Source organism: Argopecten irradians, unplaced genomic scaffold, assembly GCF_041381155.1.
Source record: "Argopecten irradians isolate NY unplaced genomic scaffold, Ai_NY scaffold_0385, whole genome shotgun sequence".
Classification (NCBI taxonomy): Eukaryota; Metazoa; Mollusca; class Bivalvia; order Pectinida; family Pectinidae; genus Argopecten; species Argopecten irradians.
This window is the reverse complement of record NW_027187852.1, coordinates 3,084-30,961: the sequence shown is the minus strand read 5'-3', so window position 1 is coordinate 30,961 and position 27,878 is coordinate 3,084. Positions and strand designations below refer to the sequence as shown.

At 35.1% G+C, this 27,878-nt stretch overlaps 1 protein-coding gene across 5 annotated transcripts; it reads left to right on the top strand.

Moving 5' to 3' along the window:
• The first annotated feature begins 125 nt into the window (after positions 1-125).
• LOC138312598 (uncharacterized) lies at positions 126-27,878 on the top strand. Of its 5 annotated transcripts, none has more exons than XM_069253407.1 (8): positions 131-174; positions 15,200-15,241; positions 17,873-17,950; positions 19,433-19,471; positions 19,693-19,722; positions 20,736-20,828; positions 21,433-21,531; positions 23,135-23,853. In XM_069253407.1, the coding sequence occupies exons 3-8, from the start codon at positions 17,902-17,904 to the stop codon at positions 23,149-23,151; spliced, it is 327 nt and encodes a 108-aa protein (XP_069109508.1). In that variant the 5' UTR covers positions 131-174; positions 15,200-15,241; positions 17,873-17,901; the 3' UTR covers positions 23,152-23,853. The 5 variants fall into 5 exon arrangements, with proteins under 5 accessions (XP_069109506.1, XP_069109508.1, XP_069109509.1 ...); XM_069253408.1 differs by lacking the exon at positions 23,135-23,853 and adding an exon at positions 22,928-22,959; XM_069253409.1 differs by lacking the exon at positions 23,135-23,853 and adding an exon at positions 27,317-27,878 and having other exon boundaries at positions 132-174.

Sequence of the window (27,878 nt, the reverse complement as noted above, 5' to 3'; positions counted from 1 at the left end):
AAGGTATTTGTTGTATATTTTGATGGTTTCATTTTTCATTTATTTCAGATATTTTTGTTTGTTTTTTTATTTATTTTTTTAAGAACTTAGTTCAATAACATTATGTTTTCTGACCTATTTTGTCTGAATGTTGATATTTAGGCACAACCACTAGTATTCCTACTACAACCCCAGGTAGGTACTGTCATAAGTTCCTCGTTAATCTACCTGAACCTTTGTGTACTTATAATTACAGGTATGACATTGGACATAGAACATAGTTGAGCCATATAGGTCAGAATTCTAAGTTGGATCCCTAATATAAATTTTGATATTTTTTCTAATTTCATGTTCATATTATATCTCTCTTGAACATAAATGAAATAGGAATGTGTATTGATTTTAAAGAAAATGATTATTTTAGTAATGCTTTTTTAGCGAATTGAGATATCAAAAGGCTCAACAAAATTAGAGGGAGATGAATTGTTGCATTTGATTGAAGGCTCAGCTGTGTTCTTTGTACAATTTGTCAAATCCTGGAAATTATGCTTCATCCTTTGTTTAAGTACAAGTTTCCTTGTTACAAATCCACAGTTATATGTATACAAGCTTTATATGTGACACCTTGTCTATTGGGAGGGGGCTGGGTTAATTAAGGAATTATCTTTCTCAAGGTAAACTTATTTGCACTGCATCCTTGTGAATATTAGGCTCTATAAAACATCTTCCGAGAGGAATAGTCATCATTCATTAGCTAGCTTTTATAAGTTGACAAAGTTAACCTTGAAATATGAATTTATTTAATTTAGAAAACTTTTCAAATATCAGTATCCTTAATTGAATATATTCCCAATTCATCATTAGATAATCTGTAAAGACTCTTGCATAATATATTTTATTGTATAAATTCTCTAAAATAAATTGAATAGGTAATAAGATATGGTCTTAATCGGTTACCCCTAGAATTTTATAATGGACTTTTGGATTCTCAAAACAGAAGAGTCCATTACCTAATCTTTGGGGGTAAATAAGTTATATATGACACGTCTGTACTGCTGATCTGCTTTAATTTGAACCTATCCTGCATTTTCTTAAAGATATTGAGATTGACAAATAAAATTCTTAAGTGTGTTTTTTTATAAAAGATTATCATAAGAAATTATTATCTATTCTCTGAATTAACAAGATGTTTCAGTTATATCCATTATGTATTTTATTCTGTTTGTTTGGAATCTGTTGAATTACTAATATCATTTTCTCTACATATAAAATATATGGAGTGCTGTAGTGTATACGTATATATTATCATAAGTACATGTATTATCTTAAGTTGATAAGTAATTATTATTAATTTCGTTACGTAAGTATTTTAAATATGCAGAGTTATTTTTTGTTTGAAGGAGTTGTTGTATTGGTCCTTGAGATGCTTTAAGGATACTATGCTTTGTTTTGGCAAAGTATTGACATGGCTCTGAAATTCAATTTTCAAATATGGCCGTCATATTTTCTCAAGGGCAGATAACTCTATCTTTAAACAAGACTCAACATTTCTACATACATGTATATATACAAGGTCTCTGTTGATGATTTTGAATCAGCATGAGGCTTATACATAACTATGATATATAGTCAAGACAATATTTCGTCTTTGCATATTTCAGAGTTACTTCCCTTGCAGGTAGATAATCATTGTGACGTCATTATTTAGTGAGGTAAACTCACTTTTTATGGTTAAAGAAAGAGTCAATTAGCCCAATAATAGTCTTTATGATTTTTCTGACCTATTTTGTCTGAATGTTGATATTTAGGCACAACCACTAGTATTCCTACTACCACCCCAGGTAGGTACTGTCACCAATTCCTCGTTAATCTACCTGAACCTTTGTGAACTTATAATTACAGGTATGACATTGGACATAGAACATAGTTGAGCCATATAGATCAGAATTTTGAGCCATATAGATCAGAATTCTGACAGTTGAATTTCTTTAGAAAATGTTTGGTATCATTAAATTCCAATTAATGTTCTTATTCCTCTCTTGAACATCAGTGAAATAGAAATATGACATTCAAGATTTTGTTTCACAGAGTGTTTTTACAAGCTTCGTTCATTTTGTTGAAGGATTTGCTTATGATGTCAAATTCTATGATTTTTTATATGTATTGATTTTGAAGAAAGTAAATATTTTAGTAATGTCTTTTTTAGTGAATTGAAGTATTATTAAGGCTATTACAATCACAATAAAAACAGAAGGTGGAAAACTCTTGATTGAAGGCTCAGCTGTGTTTTTATTAGTACAATTTGTCAAATCCTGGAAGTCATGCTTCGTCCTTTGTTGAAATATAAGTGTTCTTGCTACAAATACACAGTTATCTGTATACAAGATACATTTGTGGCACATAGTCTATATCGGAGGGGTCTGAATTAATTAAAGATGCTCCACCGCTGACAGAGCAAAAATGATAATCGTCATTTGAACATTAATTGGTGTCTAATCGTGTATATATATGCCTAATTAACACAAAAATATATATAAAATAATTTATTTCGCCTTTGGTGCATGTGCAATCAGTACTTCATTCCATATAGGATATAGTGTCCCGGAATTTTTTCGGGATGCAATTAATTATTTTTCATATTTTTAACTAGAAGTAAAATTAGAAGCTCAAACTTTTCAGTGGTGGTAATGGTGTAAAGTAAGTAACTTTTGTAACTGAAGAAAAATACTTAATCGTCTGATTTTGATAGTGAAAAATAACCATTTGTCAGTGGTGGAGCATCTTTAAGGAATTATCTTTATCAATTAAGATAATTAAAACTTGTTTGTGCTGCGCATGCATCTCTGTAAATATTAGGATCAGTAAGATTGAATTGAATTGAGTACTCATCATTCATTATCTTTTATCAGTTATTGGAATATCATTAATTTAAAGAAAAAAATCAATTGTGATTATATTTAATTGAAAAACCTTAACTTTATTGCCATACATTTTCCCAATTCGTCATTAGATAATATGTAGACTCTTGTATCAGATAATTATATCTATAATTGCTGTAACTTAAAGTGAAGAATAAGATCTTGTCTAAATCAGTCACCTCTAGAATTTCATAATGGACTTTGTGATTTTCAAAAGAGTTCATTCCTTAATCCTGCTTTACCCTGAAAATATCATGATTGTTGACATAAGATTAAAAAGTGGTGTTTTAATATATAAGATTATCATAGACAGGATTATCTCTTCTCCAAATTAACAAGATGTTTCAGTTATATCCATTATGTATTTTATTCTGTTTGTTTGGAATCTGTTGAATTACTAACATCATTCCCTCTACATATAAAATATACGGAGTGCTGTAATTTATACGACGGTATTATCTTGAGATGATAAGTAAGTATTTCTTAACTTAAGTATTTAAAAAATGCAGAGGTATTTTTGGTTTAAAGAAGTTGTTATTTTGGTCCTTGAGGTGTTTGTAAGGAGATTATGATGGCAACTAATTTTTTTAGTAATGTCTTTATTAGTGAATTGAGATACCATTAAAGCTACTACAATCAAGATAAAATCAGAGGTAGGAAACCTCTTGATCAAAGGCTCATTTGTGTTTTTAGTACAATTTTTCAAATCCTGGAAATTATGCCTCTTCCTTTGTTTAATATTATATATATATAACTACTGTAACTTAAAGTGAAGTATAAGATATTATTTAAATCAATCACCTCTAGAATTTCATAATGAACTCTGCGATTTTCAGAAGAGTTCATTCCGTAATCTTGAGGGGTAAATAAGTAAGATGACATGTCTGTACTGCTGACCTGCTTTAAGTTGAATCTTTCCTGCTTTTTCCTGAAGATATGACGATTATTGACAAGAATTTTTAAGTTTGTTTTATATCCGATACAAATTAACAAGATGTCTCAGTTATATCCATTATGTGTTTCATCCTGTTTGTTTGGAATCTGTTGAATTACTTATATCATTTCCTCTACATATAAAATATAGAGAGTGCTGTTTTTTATGGTACAAGTATATATTATAAGTGTTATTTAGAGATGATAAGTAAGTATGCAGATGTCTTTGGTTTGAAGGAGTTGTTATGTTGGTCCTTGAAGTGTTGGTAAGGAGATCATGCATTTTTCTGACAAAGCCATGAGGTTGCTCTCAAAGACAATTTTAAATATGACTGTCAAATGTTCCCAAGGGCAGATAACTCTGCCTTTATAAACAAGACTTAATATTGCTAATGTATACAAGGTCTTTGTTGACGGGTGTGAATCAGGATGAAGCTTATATAACCTATGATGATCGAGACATTATTTCGTCTTTGCATATTGCAGAGTTACCTCCCTTGTGAGTAGGTATCCATTGTGGCTTTATTATTTTGTGAGCGTAACATATTTAGTTTTCTCTAAAAGTATAATGTTTCACTCGCAAACCTTTCAATCAATATCTACCCGCAAGGACAGATAACTTTGTACTATGTAAAAACAGAATAGGTCAACAGTTTGGTGTCTCTGGAACTTCATGATAAAAAGGAACATATTTGTTAGTGTGTCCAACATTTGATCACCCGGATTCCCTACTGTTGGATCCCCAGTTTGAGGCCTCTATTGGGCTTCTTTGTCATACATTGGGTCACTTGTTTTACTCCACGTTTCCAAGCTTTCCACACCACTTACACTTGACAACCCATCCTGTCTGTAAACAAGCAAACAAAACACGTTCTTGTTCAGTGATCGATTATGTCATTATGAGTTGTAATCACATGACCTCTATTCCCTAGCTGCTACACTTATGATTTATCAACCCATGTATATGTCATAACTTGATGACACCTAACCTATTGCAATAATAATGTCTGAGTCAAAAGATATTCAAGATAATAGTGCCAATTACATTAAGTATTAAACACAGGTACTTTAGGGATTAGCTGACTTCTCCAATCACTGACACATATATAGTCTATCAGCAGACTATCATTTACTATAGTTAGGTTAGATATATGTCACAGCATTGAGCTTGCTTTGAGTTGACAATTTATGGGATTATGAATGCCATTTAGAAAGAGGTAATTACATTCAGTGATACCTGCTAGACAGTATTTCATGTCTTTGTCTGCAATTGGTTTTCGTTAGGCCATAACTGCCAACTGAAAACACAGTTCAAAGTTCATATCTGCAGATGATGATTTTATTGGAATATTTTAAATGAGTTTGATGAATGAATGACATAAATTATCATAATTTCAAAGTAACTAAAATAAAAACATCATATTATCTGAAAGAGAACATATGTCACAATTCCAAAGATATTTTTGCAATAGCTTTATATCAAGAATTCCAGGGGAAAATTGTGACATCGTAATATTAATGTTATGAGAATCAGTTTGAATTGCCATATGAGCTGAATTCCTTTTACATAGAGGATATTAGGGATAATTAATTATTTCATTTTTGACTTCTAAAATCGACAGACCAAGCTGCAGAATCCCATGCCCATATCACAAGTAGGTCCACATTCAGTCCTGTTGAAATTTAATTCCACTTTAATTCAAATTCAAGTTTTGTTGAATTTTTATTTTAATATTCATTTTTATTTTGTTTAATATTCATTGTCATAGTTATTCAAGTTTTGTTTTTCTTTCAGCACAATCTGTTTACTTAATTTCAATTAATTTGTAATTATTGCTTATACCAGTGGATAATCTCATATATGTTGCTGCTTGCACAAAACATATGTTAAAAAGAAGGTCTCATTACACATCATATAATGTTTGTAATTGGATAGAACTAGACATAATGGCTTAATTATTTAACACTAATAGTGTAATTTTATGAATTCACTGATGCATTATTATATTCTAACTTCTACTAACATATAAGCATCCAAGTCATAATCATTTCACCTCCATTTCGCTGTGGTGCTGCAGTTTCATTTCTTTTCTCTTGATTCTACTTTTATTTAGCAACCTTTCAATAAGCAATAGTACATCAACTGGGGCACTGAGGTCTAAACAACATTTTTAGTTTTCATTTAAATAGGACTTGAATTTATTAAATGACTTCCCACTTAAACTCAGAAACTTGATTTATGGTCAGTCATTTATGGAGAAGAACTACTGATCTGATGCATGACCTTGACCTTCATTTGAACTTAATGTAACTTGGCTGGATGTTATTCTTCCCATTACAACCTACATCAGGTTGGTGATGCTGGCAGACCAATCAGGACATCATTTTCAAATGATTGTAGTCATTTACCTGTAAATCATTTTCATTTTCTGCTAATTAGTATCAACATGTTTTCCCAATGTTATTTTCATAGTTATTCTAGTAGTAAATTAGTCATTTTCCTTGTTTTAAATTAAATTATTACCAAAACATTTTTTTTTCTCAATTACTCATCAAATTTTTTTTGCAACTTTGACTTTTTTTCTTCTGTACTTTCAGTTTGTTTCTTTCATTTTGTTTTCTAAATTAGCACCGACAACACCATCTACGACACAGACGACGACCCAAACCCCTGGTGTTGGACATACATCTACTAACACTCAAGCTTCTACTAACCATACAAGTCTATCCTCTACATCTGCTGCTCCCCCGACCAAAAGCCCGTCCTCGGACTGGCAGACCCCTGTTATTGGTAGTGCGTCGGCTGTGGTAGTTATCATAATACTGGTAATAATCGTAGTAGTCTGGCGGAAGAAACATAAGACGAAAAAACCAAAATCTGGGTCAGGGCTGGCAGCAGTTGGCAAAGGACAAGTCAATGCTGCCTTTGAAAATTCTGGTGGGAAAAATGATGACTTCCAGGAGCGTGGTCAAAACAAAAGTGCTCAAGAACAATTAAACAATCCTAGATATTCAGAGGCTGATCATCGGGTTTCATACAATCCACCAAACTCTGCCTATAGCGGCTATAGCACTGGCGGAGAAAACCCTTCCTTTAAATCAGAAATGACGAGTCCTAGGCCCTCTGTTAATTATTCTTCAAAACAATCTACCGAGGAGCAGTTCTGGGAGGAAAAATTATAACTACAAATATAAAAATGGTAAATCAAAGAATAAAAAAGTCATTCAGTGACATAAAGGTAAAAAAAGAATACATAAAGTGTGATTATTCGACATTTTTTTCTAAATAGAATTCTTGGAATTTGTTACTTGGGTATCTATTCATTCTTGACCACTGCTTACTACAATGCCTCATACACTCATTGCAAAATATCTTTCTAAAGATTAACAACAGCCTCTTAACCTTTATTGTCTTAATTAGTCTGTTTTATGGTTCACTCTTAGTAATTAGAATTTTTCCTCATTCTGTAGGTCCACCTACTACTACCACTCCGACTACCACTACCACTCCAACTACCACTACTACCACTCCGACCACTACTACCACTCCGACTACCACTACCACTTCCAACTACTACTACTACCACTCCGACCACTAGTACCACTCCGACTACCACTACCACTCCGACTACCACTGCCAATCCGACTACTACTACCACTCTGACTACCACTACTAACACCAGTCCAGCTACCACCACTGTACCTATCATTACAAATCAAACGTCCAAGTTAACTGATGAAGAGATAGGGGCCGTCATAGGAGGGACTTTAGGAGGCATCTTACTTCTCTGTTGTATTGGACTTGCAATCTTCTACTTTTATCGTGTGCACAACAAAGATGCCCCAACAAAGGATAGACAGAAAAGGAATGCGATGGAAAAGAGAGACAGAAATAGGCCTCAACAGAATCCGAGGGATTCTTTCGGACGGATTGAAGCAACGCGAGCAGAACGCTACCACTCCAAAGAAAGCACATGGCAGACTTACCACAACCCAGCCTTCCAACATAATCCTTACAATGGCTATCCCCGACAACAACACCACAACAAGAGGAAAAGGTCAAACGATCACTATATCAGCTCTGAGAGTTACAGAGGTCAAAGGTCAGACCCTTATAGACAAAACGGCAACCCATACAGTCAAGGAGGTCAAAGGTCAGACCCTTATAGACACACCGGTAACCCATACAGTCAAGGAGGCTATAGGACAGCCCCTCGTGTGTACCATGATAACAGAATGGCTCAGAGGGTGTATTATCCGGGTGGTCAAACGTATGGTGGCCAAAACATTTATCCAGACCTTGCTCATCGCAATGATGGGTACATGTATTATTAAAATGGTCTGCACTGTGTTGGAATACCAAACTGAATTCCTGGGATATACATCTACCATTGGATAATTATTATAATCTTGGACTAAACTTCAGTATGCAAGGAAGGAACTGGAAATACATATATATTCATATCAGAATTGACTCTCTATTGTGATATAAGGGAAGTGCCATGGAAGTTGAGAGCTGAGATGTTGTGCCTCATTCTTTTGTTTGATGATATATGTGTTAAGACTAAGAAAAAGTGTTCAGCATTTTCCATACAGATTCTACTCTGAACTATTGTATTTATACTATTTTGATCTCAGAGAAATCAAAATTTGTTCCCAAAAGAATATAAATGTGATATTGACATAAGATATATATGCCAGATATGTAGCTTTACTGAAACTCAAGAAGAAAGAGTTTTCCTGGATTAACACCTGGTTTTAAGGTTGGACATTCAACTTGCTCTCTTGCACTTTTCATGCAGTCTATATGGTTAAGCCAAATGAGGTCAGATTTTGATAAAATTTGAACTTGCAGTTTTGGCACTAAACAGAAGAACTTCAGGATATTATAGTGATGTGATATACTCAATGCACATGGATTTGTGCCCACTCAGGCACCATAATGTAGACCTGTAGACAATTTCAGTTGCGGACTTTGAAACGTGGGATATGCTTTAAACTTTATATTATAGTCACAGGATAAACTTGGAACTCCAGACTTGTTCAGTCATGGATTATATACTTGGTATAGATGGAATTGTGCTCTGGTAGTAATTGGTAGAAGATTTTTCCATCTGTATTTTTTTTTTTAACCGTTTTGAACGTCATGAAATCCAACATTGACTGTAAGCTTGTATCATCCGTGTCTGCGACGGCGCACCTTGATCATCTCATCTGTCCAGCATCTCTGTTGGTCATGCTTTGATTTTTAATCTTCCATTAACTTTGTTCACTAGACCTTCAGAATGTTAGCTAGATCATATATTAATATATTTTTCTAAACCTCTTAGTGTTTGAAATCATAATTCAGTTTTTCTCATCATGATTTTATTTTAACCTAAAAAATAACCAATTGAAAGTATCTCACCATAATGTCATTAACCTTTTACTAGATTCAAACTCTGCATTGTGTTCTGTGAAGAATATACTGCATGTTTTTGTTTTCCTGATAGAATAGAAGCTAATACATTCAATCCTACCTGAGTTATTATGCATCAGTGATATACAGTTGAGATCCTTGTTATCTCAACACCATTATTGCAACCTGGGAGAGTTCCAACCAGTCTAATTCAGGGTATTTTATTGGTTATAACTTAAACAACATCACAACATATGATATAATAAAATTTGAACTTGCTATATACAGCAGGATTTTCCGTAAAAGGGATATCTAGTAGTATTTGTCAGCTAAAGTATATTGTGTGACACCTAAATATCAGCTAAATGCATAAGAAGGCATATATACTGTCAACCAATTTCCTTTCACGACTACTAAATTTCGCAATTTTTGATTCAAAGCATTTTTGCAGAGAATACAAATTTAGCTTCATAAAATAAAAATTGAATAGAAATACCTTTTAATTTAAAAAAAAAAAAGTGCAAAAAATATGGAGCATATTTATTTCACAAGGAGAAACTTTTTCAAATTTACATTGATGGCAAAATTGGTCAAAAAAATTGGACATGAATTAAAGTCTATTTACATTATATTGGTTATAGTGCAAATTTGGATCTCCTGAAAAATTATCAATGATTAACTACGTACCCTGGTGTTCAGCCACTGTATTACTGACAACAGATTCATCTTGTTAGAATTGACTCTTGAGATAAACATGGGTCCATTAGCATGTGTTTAGATGTTTCCTGTCTTGTGAGTTTTTTCATCAAAGTTTTAAACTAACATAAGTGTTGAAAGAATGTCTGGAAGTCTGGATGTATACTTTCGTGGGCAATATTTGATGTTTTTAGAGTAATGCAATGCAATTCTGAATATCTCTATGTACTTTACAACTTCTAGAATATGGAAGCATTTATAAAGCTTTCCATGTCAAAACTATTTTCATAAGATATTAAATCCATAGATCATAGAGATTGAAATTATAATGAGATCATATATTTATAGTTTCATTGATTATTGTGTTTCCGGTAATTGTTATTATAAATAACAATTAATTTCATTGCCCCTAATTGATACATTTTTCCCAATCAAAAATTATAGTACAACAGGGTAATGAGTTGTGATTATCATTCTTGAAAGATTTTAAAGCATTTTTTGTTCTGTCAGACTTCCCAATTTTTAATTTTTTTTTTTTTAAATTGTTTGTTGAAATCCTTTAATCTTGAAAACTTTTTTAAAATATATATATATACACATAAGTGCTTACATATGTTTTTATTAAAATCAATTGTTGTGATTTTTTTTTTATTGTGTTTTCATATTATGATTGTGAAGCAATACCTGTCTCAATAGACACCATATATTTATAAATTATACGTATGTAAATGTCATATCAGAATTATATAATTTGTATGACTAAATGTTTTTGCCAGGCCTGTGTCCCAAGACACCATTAATACTCTGGCGTTATTGTATTTACGTTTGGCGAGTTTTTTAAAAGCTGAAAGCTTACATAAACTAAGATATACTTCATGTTGCGCAGTGTGATCAAATATGATGATGTAACAACAACAAATTTCAGGACACACTTTCGATGGAAAAATGCTTAAACGTATGTTTTGCTGATTTTCAAAAAAAATTTGTAGTTTAGTCCATCATATCCGCAATAGCCTTCTGGAAAACAATTTCATTCAAAGTTATGTGGTTTTAGGCCAACTTTGATACATGTGGATACATATTGCCAGGATTGTCATCTTTAATTTGTATTTTTACTCAGTTCAAGTGTATCTACGCCCCGAAAAACCTTGATTGTGTTGATAGAAATTTGCTCTTTCTGGATCTATGAACTCAGGTTTCAAGTAAAACATTACTTACAGTACATTTTTCTGCGACCTGAAGCCAAACACCAAGAAAATTTGTGTTCTTGGCACCCTTGATGTTGGTTTCCTCAAACTGTATCTGTAAGTTCAAGTAAAAATACACAAACTGCATGACAAAATGTTCTGTCAGGTAATATTTGGACCTAATTTATCAAGGCTTGAATTTACCTGAATATATGCGTCTGCCTTGTGTGTGTAAGAGACAAATCAAAGCATAACTTCAACTTTGGAAACTTAATCACTATTTTCATGTTCAAATATATCACAAATTATTAAACAAATAGTAAATATAGTCAAAAGGTTTGAAAATTCATGAAGTTTTCCTCTTTGATTAATGTAACTATTTGAAGGATGACAACCCTTAGATTTAATTGAGTTTTATCATCAATGTGACATACAACTAATGTAATTGATTCAAGTATTACACTACGGTATATTTAGGATACAAATATATATTTTCTTTCATAGCAAAAAAGGAGAATTGATTTATCAAGTCCAAGTGTAATCCGGTAATGATTTGAGATCTAATATTATACACAATCATTCTGTATAGATATCAGTAGAATTGTTGAGGAGCATTAAGTGTGTATAATTGTAAAAGCATTCCAAGAAACATATCAAAAATTCACTATCTTTATTATATATTTTTATTCAGCACTCTACCTTACATACATTAGTGCTCCTATAACTGATATACTCTATCTAGTATATATGTGCTTGAATAAAATTTACTTTATAAAGTGGACCCAATGTGTACTAGCACTTATTTCACATTTCATATTTGTAAGTTATAAGTGTCCTTCACTGAGATTATGTTGATGAAGGAAATATGAGATTGCGTCAGCCATATCTTCCTGTCTACACTTACGACTTCCTGTGTACATGTATATTCTACAGTTCGGCTGCAGACTATCTAAATATAGACATGTTATTATACAGTATATAATCTGTAGTATGTGCATATTATATAAAAAAAAAATCCAAAAATGAAAATGATAAACTACAGAATCCGATATTAATTTTGAAATGTTGGAAAATGACCTCAATGGACGATTGTTTTTTGCAGAAGTCTAAAATATCCTCATCTGCTGACTGACACACAGATAGTTACATGTCAGTTTTCTGTTAGCTTAATGTACACCACCAAGAAAATGATTAATAAGATATGATGACATACATGTTATATACATATAGCAAGTCATGTAGATCGAGTGTGGGTCCTTTTCAGTCTAAGTATTATATTGCCTGACTGATATTTTGTGTACCTGAAGATCGACTGGTGTCATTTACTGAAGGAAGAGAAACACATAGTTAATTCATCCACCCCTGGAGACACATTTGAGCTCTTCTAATTCATAGGCTGGAAGAGTTCATTATTAAATTTTAGGGGTAAATTAGGAGTTAAAGTAAACATTCCAAATTCCATAAGATGGAAAAATTATGATGTCAAACTGATGATAAACTGATCATAGAGTAATAATATCTTCTAAAGAGTCAAACATTCAATGACACATATGCTTTTTTGAGATTTTAGAGAAAGTATCAAGCTCAAATATCATGGAAAATCAAGAAAGATTTTTTCTCTGACAGTGTCCCCTCATGCCATTCAAGAATAGGGCTTATTTTAATAGTAGCATAAGGTCCCTATTTATATATAAACTGGACAATAGTGTACTGAAAAAAGGAGGAAGCAGTATGTCTGCCTCAAGAAAAAGTTTGCTCCTTTGTGATTCAACATCCTGTATAACTTGAATCATTTGTGAAGTTGAAATGTCAGCTTATTTAACTTTAATTAAATCTATGAGAGTATTATATGCACAAATAACATAATCAGCAAGTGCAATTTTTGACTCCATAATAATTTGAATTTATATATATATATATAGATGCATCACGAAAATCATTACAATACAAACAGTAAAATATTTACTTTTAAGCAGAAATATCCACATTGATAGTAACATACATCAACCTTCAACTCAGTAAAAACAACATCTGATGTATTTTTTTTAATTTCATCGAGGTTGAAAGAAATTTGTTTGAAACGGTGTGAATCCGCGTAGCGGATTCTCACAAAAGTTTGCAAACAAATTTATTTCATACCGATTTAAAAAATAGTGATTCAATGCTATAATTAATTTCAGGCTACTTTATAAAACGAAATACTTTATAACGATTCATATTTTTTTTCCAAGGATTATTTTTTTCCAAATCAATACGTAACGTCAATGTTTCTATTGTGACGTCACGTAGTCAGGTTTCTTCTCGGATATTTTTTCATCGTGAATGAAAAAAATTAATAGGCCAATCGAAAGCCAGAAACAAAGAAAAAATTAATTATAAACTCATAAGGGTTCATCATGGTATTGTCAAAGACATCTAAACCTCTGCTCTCTGGACAGCATTCCATTGCTCATTTTTGACCAAAATGTTAACTATCAAACATTGAAATAACAATCATCAGCACTGGGATAAAAAAAGGTCAATTTATGAGATTGACAGAAGAAATCATCTGCTCAGTCTTCCATTAGATTTTACGGACACAGGAATAATTTGGATTGTATCAATTAATGCAATGTATACGAGATATAAGTTTATAGACTGGTATTTACGTGGATCAAATTGCTCGCGATTTTAAGTAACAATGAGGAAATGAAATCTTAGCTGTCTAAAATTTCACAATTTGTTTTTTTCTTTGCTGTTGATAAGACAAGAAACTAAGTAAACAAAACAAACAAAATATTTTACTGTATATCCTTCTGAAATTGATTATAGCGATTTCTCGTGAATCGCGAAAACATCAACCCGGCTATATGGTATATATTCCCTAACAAAACCTTACTAGTAAAGTAAAGTGAATTAAGACACAATTAAGAACACAATTTATGTTTAAATTTTTTTTCCATGGTAATATAGAGCAATAAAAGTTAAATTTGCAATCAGTGAAATTTGATCTTTGGTAACCTTATAGCATTCCATCCTAACAGAAATGTGATGTGTGTATATCTACAGATCCCTGATGGACATTTTGTTAATAAAAAAAATAAGAATCTAAAATTTATCATTATATACAGTATAACTTGTCAAAACCGGTCCTTGTCTTATCCAGATCACTGTCTATTCCGAAATAATTATACGGCATGTTCCTTCTTAATTTATGGCAATTAAACCTGTATAATCCAGAATCCTGACTGTACAAGTTACTGGCCATTCTGGTCCCTGTTACATCCAGTTTAGACAGGTTACACTCTGATAGTGTAAGATCATATGACTCACAAAAAGATGAGCTTTATTGTCATATAGTGCTGTATGTTAACTGTCTTAGCTATCAACATTTGCTACAAATTGCTTCTTATCATAATGTACTGAAAGGATTTCAACCACAGTTGGACAATAGCTTCCTCAGGGAAGGCAAACAGATTATCAGTAGAATTACAAGCAAATCTTTTAGATGTGAATCTTTTTACTCACTACCTTTCCGAAATAGCATTTGGTTTTAAGGCTCATTAGAAAAGTTATAATTCCTGAAAGATGCTCCAACACCGATAGAACATACGTGATACTCATCATAATTGAAGTTTAATCGCGGATATGTATGTCTAATTAACACAAAAAATAATGTTAAAGAATTCATTTTGCCTTTGGTGCGTTTGCAAAAAGTATTTCATTTCATATAGGACATAGTGCCACGAATTTTTTTCGAGATGCAATTAATTAGTTTTGATATTTTTTTAAATCAGAAACTCAAACTTTTCAAAGTAAGTAATTTTTGCAGCTGAAGAAAAATACTAAATTTTCTGCGTCTGTTTTTGATAGAGAAAAAAAGCGGTGTAGCATCTTTAAGCCATATAGTAATAAATGAATTTCAATCAAATGTAATAAAATTCCTTACAAAGGGGAACCAAATACCAAATGGAAAATACATGCCTGCATGAACTGGATGTGTAATTCTCTTTTACAGGTGGAGCTTCTTCAAAATTGAGCTTGTACTGAAAAAAAATGTTTGGAAGCATATTTGTTCTAACAATTTTCCATGTTTTTTTTCTTTTTAGCAAATCCAAATCCAAATCCAGACTGCCCATGTACTGGAGAGAGTAAGTATTTGTAAAATGTTGAAATGAAAACAGTAAGGATAAAAAAGGATACTCCAATAAAACCATTGCAACTATTAGTAATGTACAGTAACTTTAGAATCAAGATATTCTTATATGTACTTGTCAATGTATATGTCCCATCATTCAATATAACGTTCTTTATTTAATCAGCCACATTTTACTAAGGAATGTACACACATTTGGCCAAAGTATCAATTTTAAATTAAGTAATATGTGAGTAAATGTGGAATTGGGTTTATTGATATCAATATTCATATCCCAAACTTTAAAAATACTGTATTCGCTGAAATTAGTGCCCTTCCCCCTATAAGAACCCCTCCCCTCTTCAAGAAATGGAATCAAAGCTACGGTAATAAAACACCATTTTCCATTCCATGGATTTACTAGTAAGAATGTTTTACATTACTCAATACTTTGTGATGCTGATTATGATGGCATAGTATCCCACTTCAAAGTCTTTCACATGCAACAAACGACATAATAATGCGTCTCAAATGAAAGAAGGCATATGCATGTTTACTGTGGCAGATTAATGTGCCATGGTCGTGAGTAGTACATCTAGAATACAGATATAGTTAAAATATGGCAAGTTTTTAGGTCATCTGACCAGAAGGGTCAGGATGACCTGTTGTCATCAAGCGCTGTCCGTCGTCGTGCGCCGTCCGCCGTCCGCCTTAAAGTTTTCATTCAAACGACTTCTTCTCAATAACCAGAAGGCCAAGGGTACTGATATTTGGCCTGTCGTATGCTGGGATGAAGGGCTACCAAGTTTGTTCAAATGAATGACCTTGACCTTCATTTAAGGTCACAGGGGTCAAATAGGCTAAAATCTTTAAGCAACTTCTTCTCAAGAACCAGAAGGTCCAGGGTACTGATATTGGGCCTGTAGCATGCTGGGATGGAAGGCTACCAAGTTTGGTCAAATGAATGACCTTGACCTTTATCCAAGGTCGCAGTGGTCAAAAAGGCTGAAACCTTATAAAGGACTTCTTCTCAAGAACCAGAAGGCCCAGGGCACTGATATTAGGCGTGCTGGGATGAAGGCCTACCAAGTTTGTTCAAATGAATGACCTTGAGCTTCATTTAAGGTCACAGGGGTCAAATAGGCTAAAATCGTTTAAAAACAATTTCTTGTGAATTACTAAGAGGCCTAGAGACCTGATATCGGGCCCTTGACATGCTTTGATGAAGGGCTATCAAGTTTGTTCAAAGGAATGACCTTGATCTTCATTCAAGGTCACAGGGTCAAAAAGCTAAAATCTTTAAAACAACTTCTTCTCAAGAACCAGAAGGCCAAGGATACTCATATTGGGCCTGCAACATGCTGGCTTGAAGGGCTACCAAGTTTGTTCAAATGAATGACCTTGACCTTCATCCAAGGTCGCAGTGGTCAAAAAGACTAAAATCTTAAAACGTCTTCTTCTCAAGAACCAGAAGGCCCAGGGCACTGATTTTAGGCCGTTGACATGCTGGGATGAAGGGCTACCAAGTTTGTTCAAATGAATGACCTTGACCTTGATTTAAGGTCACAGGGGTCAAATAGGCTGGAAATCTTTTAAACGACTTCTTCTCAATAACCAGAAGGCCCAGGATACTCATATTGGGCCTGCAACATGCTGGGATGAAGGGCTACCAAGTTTGTTCAAATGAATTACCTTGACCTTCATTCAAAGTCACAGGGGTCAAAATGGCTAAAATCTTTAAATGACTAAGTTGTATTATGCCAATAGTCAGATGACTGTTAAGGCCCATGGGCCTCTTGTTGAGGTTTTTCATCTATAACTTACATTTTGGTTCCCAGTTCATAAGCCCTTTGTTATAATTCTTCATGTACTCCGAGCACTAATTACAGTGAATATGGTAATTAAAACATTCCCACTAGAAGGTTTTATTATCATTAATGAGCACTAATTACAGCGAATACAGTAATTAAAACATAGCCACTAAAGAATTACTTATCAAAGAGATAATGGAAAAGGCACTTAGCAATGTTTTGTTGCATGGGCAATTGATTGATTTTACTAATTTTGTATTAATAACTGATATTAATATGTAATCATTTATGAAACTTTATTTCCATTAATAAGGCTCTTTATCATGATTTCTGAAGAACATTAACTATAAATTGTTATAGTTAATAGAAATATTGTTCAGTTTCACTATAAACAAGTAAATTTTATATACCATGGTCAACCTAATTAGCACCCAGGGCGTTTAAAAAAAATGAAAAATTTAGAAGGTGCTTAATGAGCAAGGCAATTAAATGACCCCTCAAAAAAGGGGAGGGGCACTTATAGGGACATGGGCGCTTATTGGATCAAATACGGTTTATATATGCATGCCTACTAAGCCAAGTACCGTACATCTTCAAATAAACTTTTTATTTCGTCTTTGCATATTACAGAGTTTGCTCCCTTGCGGGTTGATATCGATTATTTTGTGATCGTAATTCATGTCGTCCGAAAAGTACGACGTTACGCTCGCAAACACATGACATCACAATCGATACCTACCCTCAAGGGCAGATAACTCTGTAATATGCAAACACAGCATGCAGAATAGAATGGTAATTTCACTTTCTGTCATTGATCCACATTGTTTTATCCACAGCTGTGCTCCTTAGCCTGAGTATTGCTATAATGTGTATGGTGTTGATGCACGCCTGGTTGGTGTTCTTGTTCACCAAAGGTAGGTGCACTGTACTTCACTTATGACAACCCCATCCACAAAGTCATATTCCTTCAAACAAAATCTTTTAATGTCATTCATAACGGTAACAAACCATTTTTGTCAATAATCTGCATTGGATTTTCAAACCAATTTTTCTGACTCTGCTTTCTTAATTCATTTTGGAAGATGCCGTTTGTGTTTCTCTAACTCAGATAGAGGAGGTTTGATACAGTACTGTAGCTAAGCTTTACCTCATGCAGCCAAAACGGCTGGAGAACTTGTGTTTCCTCTTACTCAGAAAGAGGAGGTTTGATAGCTAAGCTTGACATCATTCAGTTGGCGAGAACTCATATCAGATAGAGAGGTGACCTGCTAAACGGCCAAAAGGAGAACTTGTGTTTCCTCTTACTCAGAAAGAGGAGGTTTGATAGCTAAGCTTGACATCATTCAGTCCAAACGGTTGGAGAACTTGTGTTTCCTCTTACTCAGAAAGAGGAGGTTTGATAGTACTGTAGCTAAGCTTTACATCATGCAGCCAAAACGGCTGGAGAACTTGTGTTTCCAACTCGAAAAGAAGGATAGCTACTTCATTCAGCCAAACGGCTGGAGAACTTGTGTTCCTCTGACTCAGAAAGAGGAGGTTTGATTATGTAGCTAAGCTTTACATTTACATCAAACGGCTGCTGTGTTTCCTCCAAAGAAAGAGGAGGTTTGATAGCTAAGCTTTACTGGAGAAACTTGAGCCATCTCCACCTGATTTATCCGTCAACATTTCTTTTAATTTCTAATACATACTGGTAAATGATTCGTTGTATTGTTACCAAACTTGGTCTAAAGACTTTTCAGCATCCCCATGTGGTCCAGCCGACTGACCTGGTACGCATGCTGTGATAAAATAGACTATATATATAACTTCAAATTATGTTTCACTAAAAACAACTACATTGTAGTTGGTCACTGTGACATGAAGCTGCAAGTGATACCAGTGGAATACCAAACAGTTTCATGACTGTAAACCAACTTCTGTTTGTTTTTCAAATTTACGTTTGTGAACTTTGTGACCAACTAAAATTTGTGAAAGCTTAATGCCACAAATTATTATCAATGATCATAGTATCATATATAACACGTTAATTCCATCATCAAATTACATAAAGTATTTTTTTACTGCATACTGATCATCGACAATACTGGCAGAATCTATCGCTTATTATGAGTGAGTAATTCAGTCGTATGAACACTTATTATGAATCACATATGCAGGTAAATGGCTATAGTCCGTTTCACAAAATCCAATCTGGAACACTTTCCAAATACTTTATTTCAGAGAAAGTGCTGAGGTTTTCCGATTGGTATAAAATGAAAATAGAGATTTTGTCTGTTCCAAAAACTTCTTTTGAAATGGAACTTGCGAAATTTTGTAGCCAGGAATAAAGGTTGGTTAATGGTAACATGCTACGATAACTTACAGTAAAGTCAATCTTTTCATTCTAATTCCAGGTATCATCAAATGGAATATCCCAACAGTGTCCAAGTGTGGTAAGTGCTTTACATAATGAAAATACATAGCAATTACTGAAAGGACTATGTATGGTTTCTGCCCTTTTAAGCTCACTTGGCAAGGGGAACAGAGTTTGTATAAATTTTGGCTCTGACTCGGCAAGCCTCGGGTTTTACTACATTTTGTGACCCTCGGGTAGAACATCCCTATCCTTCATATCCACATATGAAAGAGTCTTATAATATTTCCTTTATTTCAGATAATGAGAAATCACCAGTAAATATCATTGGTAAGTATATCTTTAATTTCTTACAGTTTTAGTCATTATCGTTAGAAGTTCAGGCCGTGCATTCACACCGAAGTCCATAGATGCAGCTGACTTCATTTACTCAGCTCATTAGAAAATTTCAGAAGTGACTAGGTATTTAAGCATTATTATCAATATCTTTTGGGAACCCTAAATATATTGAGAATGTTGCTTATAGTTTAATTTGAATAATTCAATGAGGCACTAGTAATTAGGCATTAATTTTCATACTTTTATTTACTTTTACAATAAAACAAATTTGATTGTAGCAAATCGATATCTTATCCAATAATTCAATTTGACAATGACTGCGCCGCTTTAAAGGTCCCCGCAAAAACGTTTTGTATGTATGACATCATCAATCCTCGCCGTACAATCCTTCAGTCCATGGAAAAATAACCTCAAAGGTCCATCCAATAGAAATGAGTGTAACATATTATGAAATTAAACTATATATACATATTTCGTTGTTGTCAGACAGATCAAAATCTGCATACTTGCACATGTTAATTAAACCTGTTTGTAAAAACGATCCAAGAAAAACAAGGATCCTATATGATTCATTGGTCTTTACATAGGTCAAAGGTTTTTTTATATATAACTGGCCATAGGAGACCTTCAAAAACTAGTTTTATTTGTAAAGCATGTGTTGTTTATTTCACGGTGTACTTGAACAAGTTACTTCAATGTACTTGTTCCAGTTACCATAATTGACCAAATAAGCACCCAGGTCATTTCAAAATGGAAAAAAAATAAAAAGGTGCTTAATAAGACAAAATTATTACAAATCTATATACAGTTTTGGTCTTTCTGTATGCCTTGGCAATTGAAATTGAGGCCTGGAAACGACAAGGGGTGCGTTTTAGGGACATGCACACTTATTGGATTGAATATGGTAGATCATCTGTAAGTGAGCGTGACATTACCTCTTGTAAGTTATATAAATTTCATGACATTATTTCCTGACAATATTTTTTGTCATTTCTCCTTTTCAGTGGTCACCATCACTATCTCGCTGTGCTGTGTCATTGGAATGGTCCTCTGTGCAGTCGGCATGAGCATTTGTCAAAAGTGTACATCATCTGATGGTAAATTTCTACAGATCAGTATGAAAATCTCAGTTCAAAACTTAAGACTTTATTGGCGCAATGTTGTAATGGTAATGATGATACAAAGAAATTATTTACAAGCAGAATTAAGATGAGATGTTGATGTGGCATTATGAATTTGTGTAATATTACTTTTTTTGTTAAATTACACTTGTATTAAATTTAGACACCAGTGATGAACAGTCCAGTGATCTAGAAGCAAAATTGCTTAAATAAGATCAAAGAAAGATATATTTAAAGGTATATTCGATATGTAGGGGAAAAAAACAGAAAATATATTTGGTTTATTTTTTTCTGGCACAATTTTGAGTTTTTAAGTTTTCCACAATGAAGTGGAAAATCACCCTACACCTTATTCTTTTATATGTATTGAGTACAATACTGGAGTGTTATGAAAATAACATGAAAAATATGGCATAAAACTTTCATTTAAGGCTCCATCCAGTTTTTGATGCATCCAGGATCTTAAATTATAAGAATAAGATAATGTCAATACAGTAGTAATGAAAGAGATAATTATGCAATATTGTGACTAAAATTTCCCATTTTTGATTTGTTTACAATTTTTCGTTCTTTGTTGTAGACAACACAGGCCTGATCCTAGCCATAGTTGGTTTTGTCCTGGTTGTTGTCGGACTTGTGGTCGACATACTCTATGTGTGCATCTTTCAAAAGAAAACGGGTAAGTGTCAAATCTAGTACATTTTGTATAACCACTACTAACCATACCAGTAAAACATGACTTTTGAAATCTTTATCAATTTTTTTTTTAGAATTTTCAGACTGTAGTTTTCTTGAGGGATTCCTTTACACTAGATGTAACACTATTCTAGGTTTATAATTATGATCAACTTTTTAAAATTTTTATACCAGTCTTCAATTATTTTCTGATTTATTATAATTTACTTAATTGGGATCTTGGCAAAAACAAAAACTGGGGTATTACTCAACTAATATTGATCTACAAAGAAATTCAGACACAACAATATTTGGTCGATATATTTTTTTTTGTTTGTGTGTGTCACAATGAAATAAAGAGAGGCATATATTGTTCAGTATGTTATTCACATTAAATTCCTTCATGTCGCGTCCCGCTCAGATTTTATATGAAGGCATGATATTCTGGGGGAGGGTGTTTGATTATTTTTTATAATATCTAAAGATGTTACGGACTAGATTTGGTGTGCTACCTAACTATGGATTTGTGTGAAAATGTTTTACTGTTTTATGTACTAACCTCATATTGTTTTAGTTATTTTGATGTCAACCAGTACTATGATATGATTTCCATTGCTCTGATATCAAGTTCAGTGCTGTGGTTTCTGCATTTGCTCCACTTTTCCTTAGTGACAATCATAAGAGGCTACCATACCCCTATAACACTCATTATATATATTTGTGATAGGGTCATAACAACATCTGGCAGCCCTACCTCCAAAGTGATGTCAGAGTGGAGACTTGGTCTCTGTGGACAGATTTTATGAAATCAGGTTCAATATAACTTCTTTGACCATTGATAATGGTGATTTTCAATCATTTGCAAAAAATTGTAAAATTACGTCTTACAAGATGAGGCGCCTAAGGGGTCTGTTACTCATTTCTTGTGATGATGACCTATCAAGGATATACATTCATGTCAATTTGGTGTTGTAGTAACATTTTGCTGTGTCTATGAGATATAATGACAGAAAAATCTGGGAGGAATCTTGTAAAACTCCATTTATAATACAGTGTAACCTGTCATAAGTGAATGTAATCGGGTCCAGAATTTTTGGTCGATAAAGTCAGGTTTACGGATTAAACAGGTTGTAATCACTAAAAAAAAAAAAAAGACCATACAAATATGCTAAAATACACAGGAAACTGGTTTTGACAAGTTATACAGTATAACTTTCTAAATCTATTAACTAAGTGTCTCAGGATGAAATTGGGGGAGAGGGAAATGGTAGACATTTTTCCTGTGATAATTTTAGAATAATTACAGTTTTTACCTGGTTCTTCAAAGGTCTTAATGAATGATGCTTTAGCTGAAGGTGTTATGTATAGAATACATTTCAAAATTTTTAAATACAATTCAGATAAAAAGCAATGCTGAAAGAATCGGTAACCCTGCACAAGTGAGTGGAACTTCTTTTGCCAACAATGGCTGCTGCGCGAAAAAAACAAAAATTGTTCTTTTAACAGACATACTGTCACTCTACAGAGAGATGTTAAACTCAGTGTAATGTCTTCCTCAATGCATGATCACTTGGCTGAGCTATACCAAGTATTATTGTACTTAACAGTATGGAGGTTAATGTGATTTAGATAAACAGATTTACGCCAAACCTTGTAAGTTTATTTCAAGTCTTCAGCATGAACTCTGACCTATCAGACAACTCTACCATGTAAATAACAATGCTTCTGCATTTGAAAACCTATGCACTTGAACTGAACTTAAGGCCTTGAAATGTAGTTTCAAGCATGGATGAAGAAACACATCAATGTATTGAGAATATATTATGACAGCTACTGATGATGCTAGTGGATGATCTTAAGATCTTACATAGCTATCGAATCAGATTGGCTGGACACTTATACCAGTATATGAAGATTGTTCAGTTACCAGTTATTCAAGAGACAAACTCATCCAAATATATACTTAAAAGATAAATATGAGTGAAGAATACTAGATTGGTGACAGGAAGATGGACAGTCATATCAGCAGTTGATAAAATTACAATGAAAATAAAGGCACAACCAGATTATTGGTGACTGGATAGAGGGGCAACCAGATTAGCAGTGACTGGATAGAGTGGCAGCCAGATTAGCAGTGACTGATTAGTGGGGCAACCAGATTAGTGGTGACTGGATAGTGGGACAACCAGATTAGTGGTGACTGGATAGTGGGACAACCAGATTAGTGGTGACTGGATAGTGGGACAACCAGATTAGTGGTGACTAGATAGTGGGACAACCAGATTAGTGGTGACTGGATAGTGGGACAACCAGATTAGTGGTGACTGGATAGTGGGACAACCAGATTAGTGGTGACTGGATAGTGGGACAACCAGATTAGTGGTGACTGATTAGTGGGGCAACCAGATTAGTGGTGACTGGATAGTGGGGACAACCAGATTAGTGGTGACTGGATAGTGGGACAACCAGATTAGTGGTGACTGGATAGTGGGGCAACCAGATTAGTGGTGACTGGATAGTGGGACAACCAGATTAGTGGTGACTGGATAAAGGGACAACCAGATTAGTGGTGACTGGATAGTGGGGCAACCAGATTAGTGGTGACTGGATAGTGGGACAACCAGATTAGTGGTGACTGGATAGAGGGACAATCAGATTAGAGGTGACTGATTAGTGGGACAACCAGATTAGTGGTGAACTGGATAGAGGGACAACCAGATTAGTGGTGACTGGATAGTGGGACAATCAGATTAGTGGTGACTGGATAGAAGGACAACCAGATTAGTGGTGACTGGATAGTGGGGCAACCAGATTAGTGGTGACTGGATAGTGGGACAACCAGATTAGTGGTGACTGGATAGAAGGACAACCAGATTAGTGGTGACTGGATAGTGGGACAACCAGATTAGTGGTGACTGGATAGAAGGACAACCAGATTAGTGGTGACTGGATAGTGGGACAATCAGATTAGTGGTGACTGGATAGAAGGACAACCAGATTAGTGGTGACTGGATAGTGGGGCAACCAGATTAGTGGTGACTGGATAGTGGGACAACCAGATTAGTGGTGACTGGATAGAGGGACAACCAGATTAGTGGTGACTGGATAGTGGGGCAACCAGATTAGTGGTGACTGGATAGTGGGACAACCAGATTAGTGGTGACTGGATAGAAGGACAACCAGATTAGTGGTGACTGGATAGTGGGGCAACCAGATTAGTGGTGACTGGATAGTGGGACAACCAGATTAGTGGTGACTTGATAGTTGGACAACCAGATTAGAGGTGACTGGATAGAAGGACAACCAGATTAGTGGTGACTGGATAGTGGGGCAACCAGATTAGTGATGACTGGATAGAGGGGCAACCAGATTAGCGGTGACTGGATAGAGGGGCAACCAGATTAGCGGTGACTGATTAGTGGGGCAACCAGATTAGTGGTTACTGGATAGAGTGGCAACTAGATTAGTGGTGACTGGATAGAGGGGCAACCAGATTAGTGGTTACTGGATAGTGGGACAACCAGATAAGTGGTGACTGATTAGTGGGGCAACCAGATTAATAGTTACTGGATAGTGGGACAACCAGATTAGTGGTGACTGGATAGTGGGACAATCAAATTAGTGGTGACTGGATAGTAGGGCAACCAAATTAGTGGTGGCTGGATAGTGGGACAACCAGATTAGTGGTGACTGGATAGAAGGACAACCAGATTAGAGGTGACTGGATAGAAGGACAACCAGATTAGTTATGACTGGTAGAGGGGCAATTAGATTTGTGGTGACTGGATAAAGTGGCAGCCAGATTAGCAGTGACTGATTAGTGGGGCAACCAGATTAGCAGTGACTGATTAGTGGGACAACCAGATTAGTGGTGACTGGATAGAGGGACAACCAGATTAGTGGTGACTGGATAGTGGGGCAACCAGATTAGCGGTGACTGATTAGTGGGGCAACCAGATTAGTGGTTACTGGATAGTGGGACAATCAGATTAGTGATGACTTGATAGTGAGGCAACTAGATTAGTGGTGACTGGATAGTGGGGCAACCAGATTAGTGGTGGCTGGATAGTGGGGCAACCAGATTAGTGGTGACTGGATAGTGGGACAACCAGATTAGTGGTGACTTGATAGTGGGGCAACCAGATTAGTGGTGACTGGATAGTGGGACAACCAGATTAGTGGTGACTGGATAGTGGGACAACCAGATTAGTGGTGACTGGATAGTGGGGCAACCAGATTAGTGGTGACTGGATAGTGGGGCAACCAGATTAGTGGTGACTGGATAGTGGGGCAACCAGATTAGTGGTGACTGGATAGTGGGACAACCAGTTTAGTGGTGACTGGATAGTGGGACAACCAGATTAGTGGTGACTGGATAGAGGGACAACCAGATTAGTGGTGACTGGATAGTGGGGCAACCAGATTAGTGGTGGCTGGATAGAGGGACAACCAGATTAGTGGTGACTGGATAGTGGGGCAACCAGATTAGTGGTGACTGGATAGTGGGACAACCAGATTAGTGGTGACTGGATAGTTGGACAACCAGATTAGTGGTGACTGGATAGTGGTACAACCAGATTAGTGGTGACTGGATAGTGGGGCAACCAGATTAGTGATGACTGGATAGAGGGGCAACCAGAATAGCGGTGACTGGATAGAGGGGCAACCAGATTAGCGGTGACTGATTAGTGGGGCAACCAGATTAGTGGTTACTGGATAGAATGGCAACCAGATTAGTGGTGACTGGATAGAGGGGCAACCAGATTAGTGGTTACTGGATAGTGGGACAACCAGATAAGTGGTGACTGATTAGTGGGGCAACCAGATTAATAGTTACTGGATAGTGGGACAACCAGATTAGTGGTGACTGGATAGTGGGACAATCAGATTAGTGGTGACTGGATAGTAGGGCAACTAGATTAGTGGTGGCTGGATAGTGGGACAACCAGATTAGTGGTGACTGGATAGAAGGACAACCAGATTAGAGGTGACTGGATAGAAGGACAACCAGATTAGTGGTGACTGGATAGAGGGGCAACCAGATAAGTGGTGACTGGATAGTGGGGCAACCAGATTAGCTGTGACTGATTAGTGGGGCAACCAGATTAGCGGTGACTGATTAGTGGGGCAACCAGATTAGTGGTTACTGGATAGAGGGGCAACCAGATTAGTGGTGACTGGATAGTGGGGCAACCAGATTAGCGGTGACTGATTAGTGGGGCAACCAGATTAGTGGTTACTGGATAGTGGGACAATCAGATTAGTGATGACTTGATAGTGAGGCAACTAGATTAGTGGTGACTGGATAGTGGGGCAACCAGATTAGTGGTGGCTGGATAGTGGGGCAACCAGATTAGTGGTGACTGATGGATAGTGGGACAACCAGATTAGTGGTGACTGGATAGTGGGGCAACCAGATTAGTGGTGACTGGATAGTGGGGCAACCAGATTAGTGGTGACTGATTAGTGGGGCAACCAGATTAGTGGTTACTGGATAGTGGGACAACCAGATTAGCGGTGACTGATTAGTGGGACAACCAGATTAGTGGTGACTGGATAGAGGGGCAACCAGATTAGTGATGACTAGATAGAGGGGCAACCAGATTAGTGATGACTAGATAGTGGGGCAACCAGATTAGTTATGAGTGGATAATGGGGAAAGATTAATGATGACTTAAATCTTGGTGTTGAAAAGGTTACCCATATTGACTGATTATGATTTTGAGGGACATATTTGAAGTGTTTATTGATGTAAACATAACATTAGTTTAATGATCATTGTGTTTCAGGAAAGTAAATGAGTATATGACATGGTAAGAATTTGTGTTTGTACCTGGTATACAAATCACTAGAATTGCATGTGGCCAATCAAACTAATGCAGCACTATAAAGTGGCAGTGTAATCACATATGGTTCTCATTCAGCACATTTATTCTATTTTTCTAAATGAAACTTTACCATGGCTATATATATATATATCGATAAGTAATATTTAATTTCAATGTCCAACAAAATGCGCAAAAAAAATGTATATACATATATTAAGACATCTTTATTAGTTATATTCAATGGCATGTTCTATAAACATCTTTAATGTTATAATAGAAAGCATATGCTTTATATTTCTGCCATCTTTGTTCTGCTTCTTGGTGGATTAGCTGTTTGTGAAGCTGTGTACAGCCTGGACAGGTTCCCGTTCCTGAACATGTTCATTGTAGGTCCTGATATTACTGGTCTGATGTTTTCCTAAATTGTTAACATGGATGATGTTTTCGTCCAAGATATTGTTGGCTTGTTGTAAATGTAACAAGGACATCCCTGTTTCAGATCATGTTGGTCAGTGTATTCTGA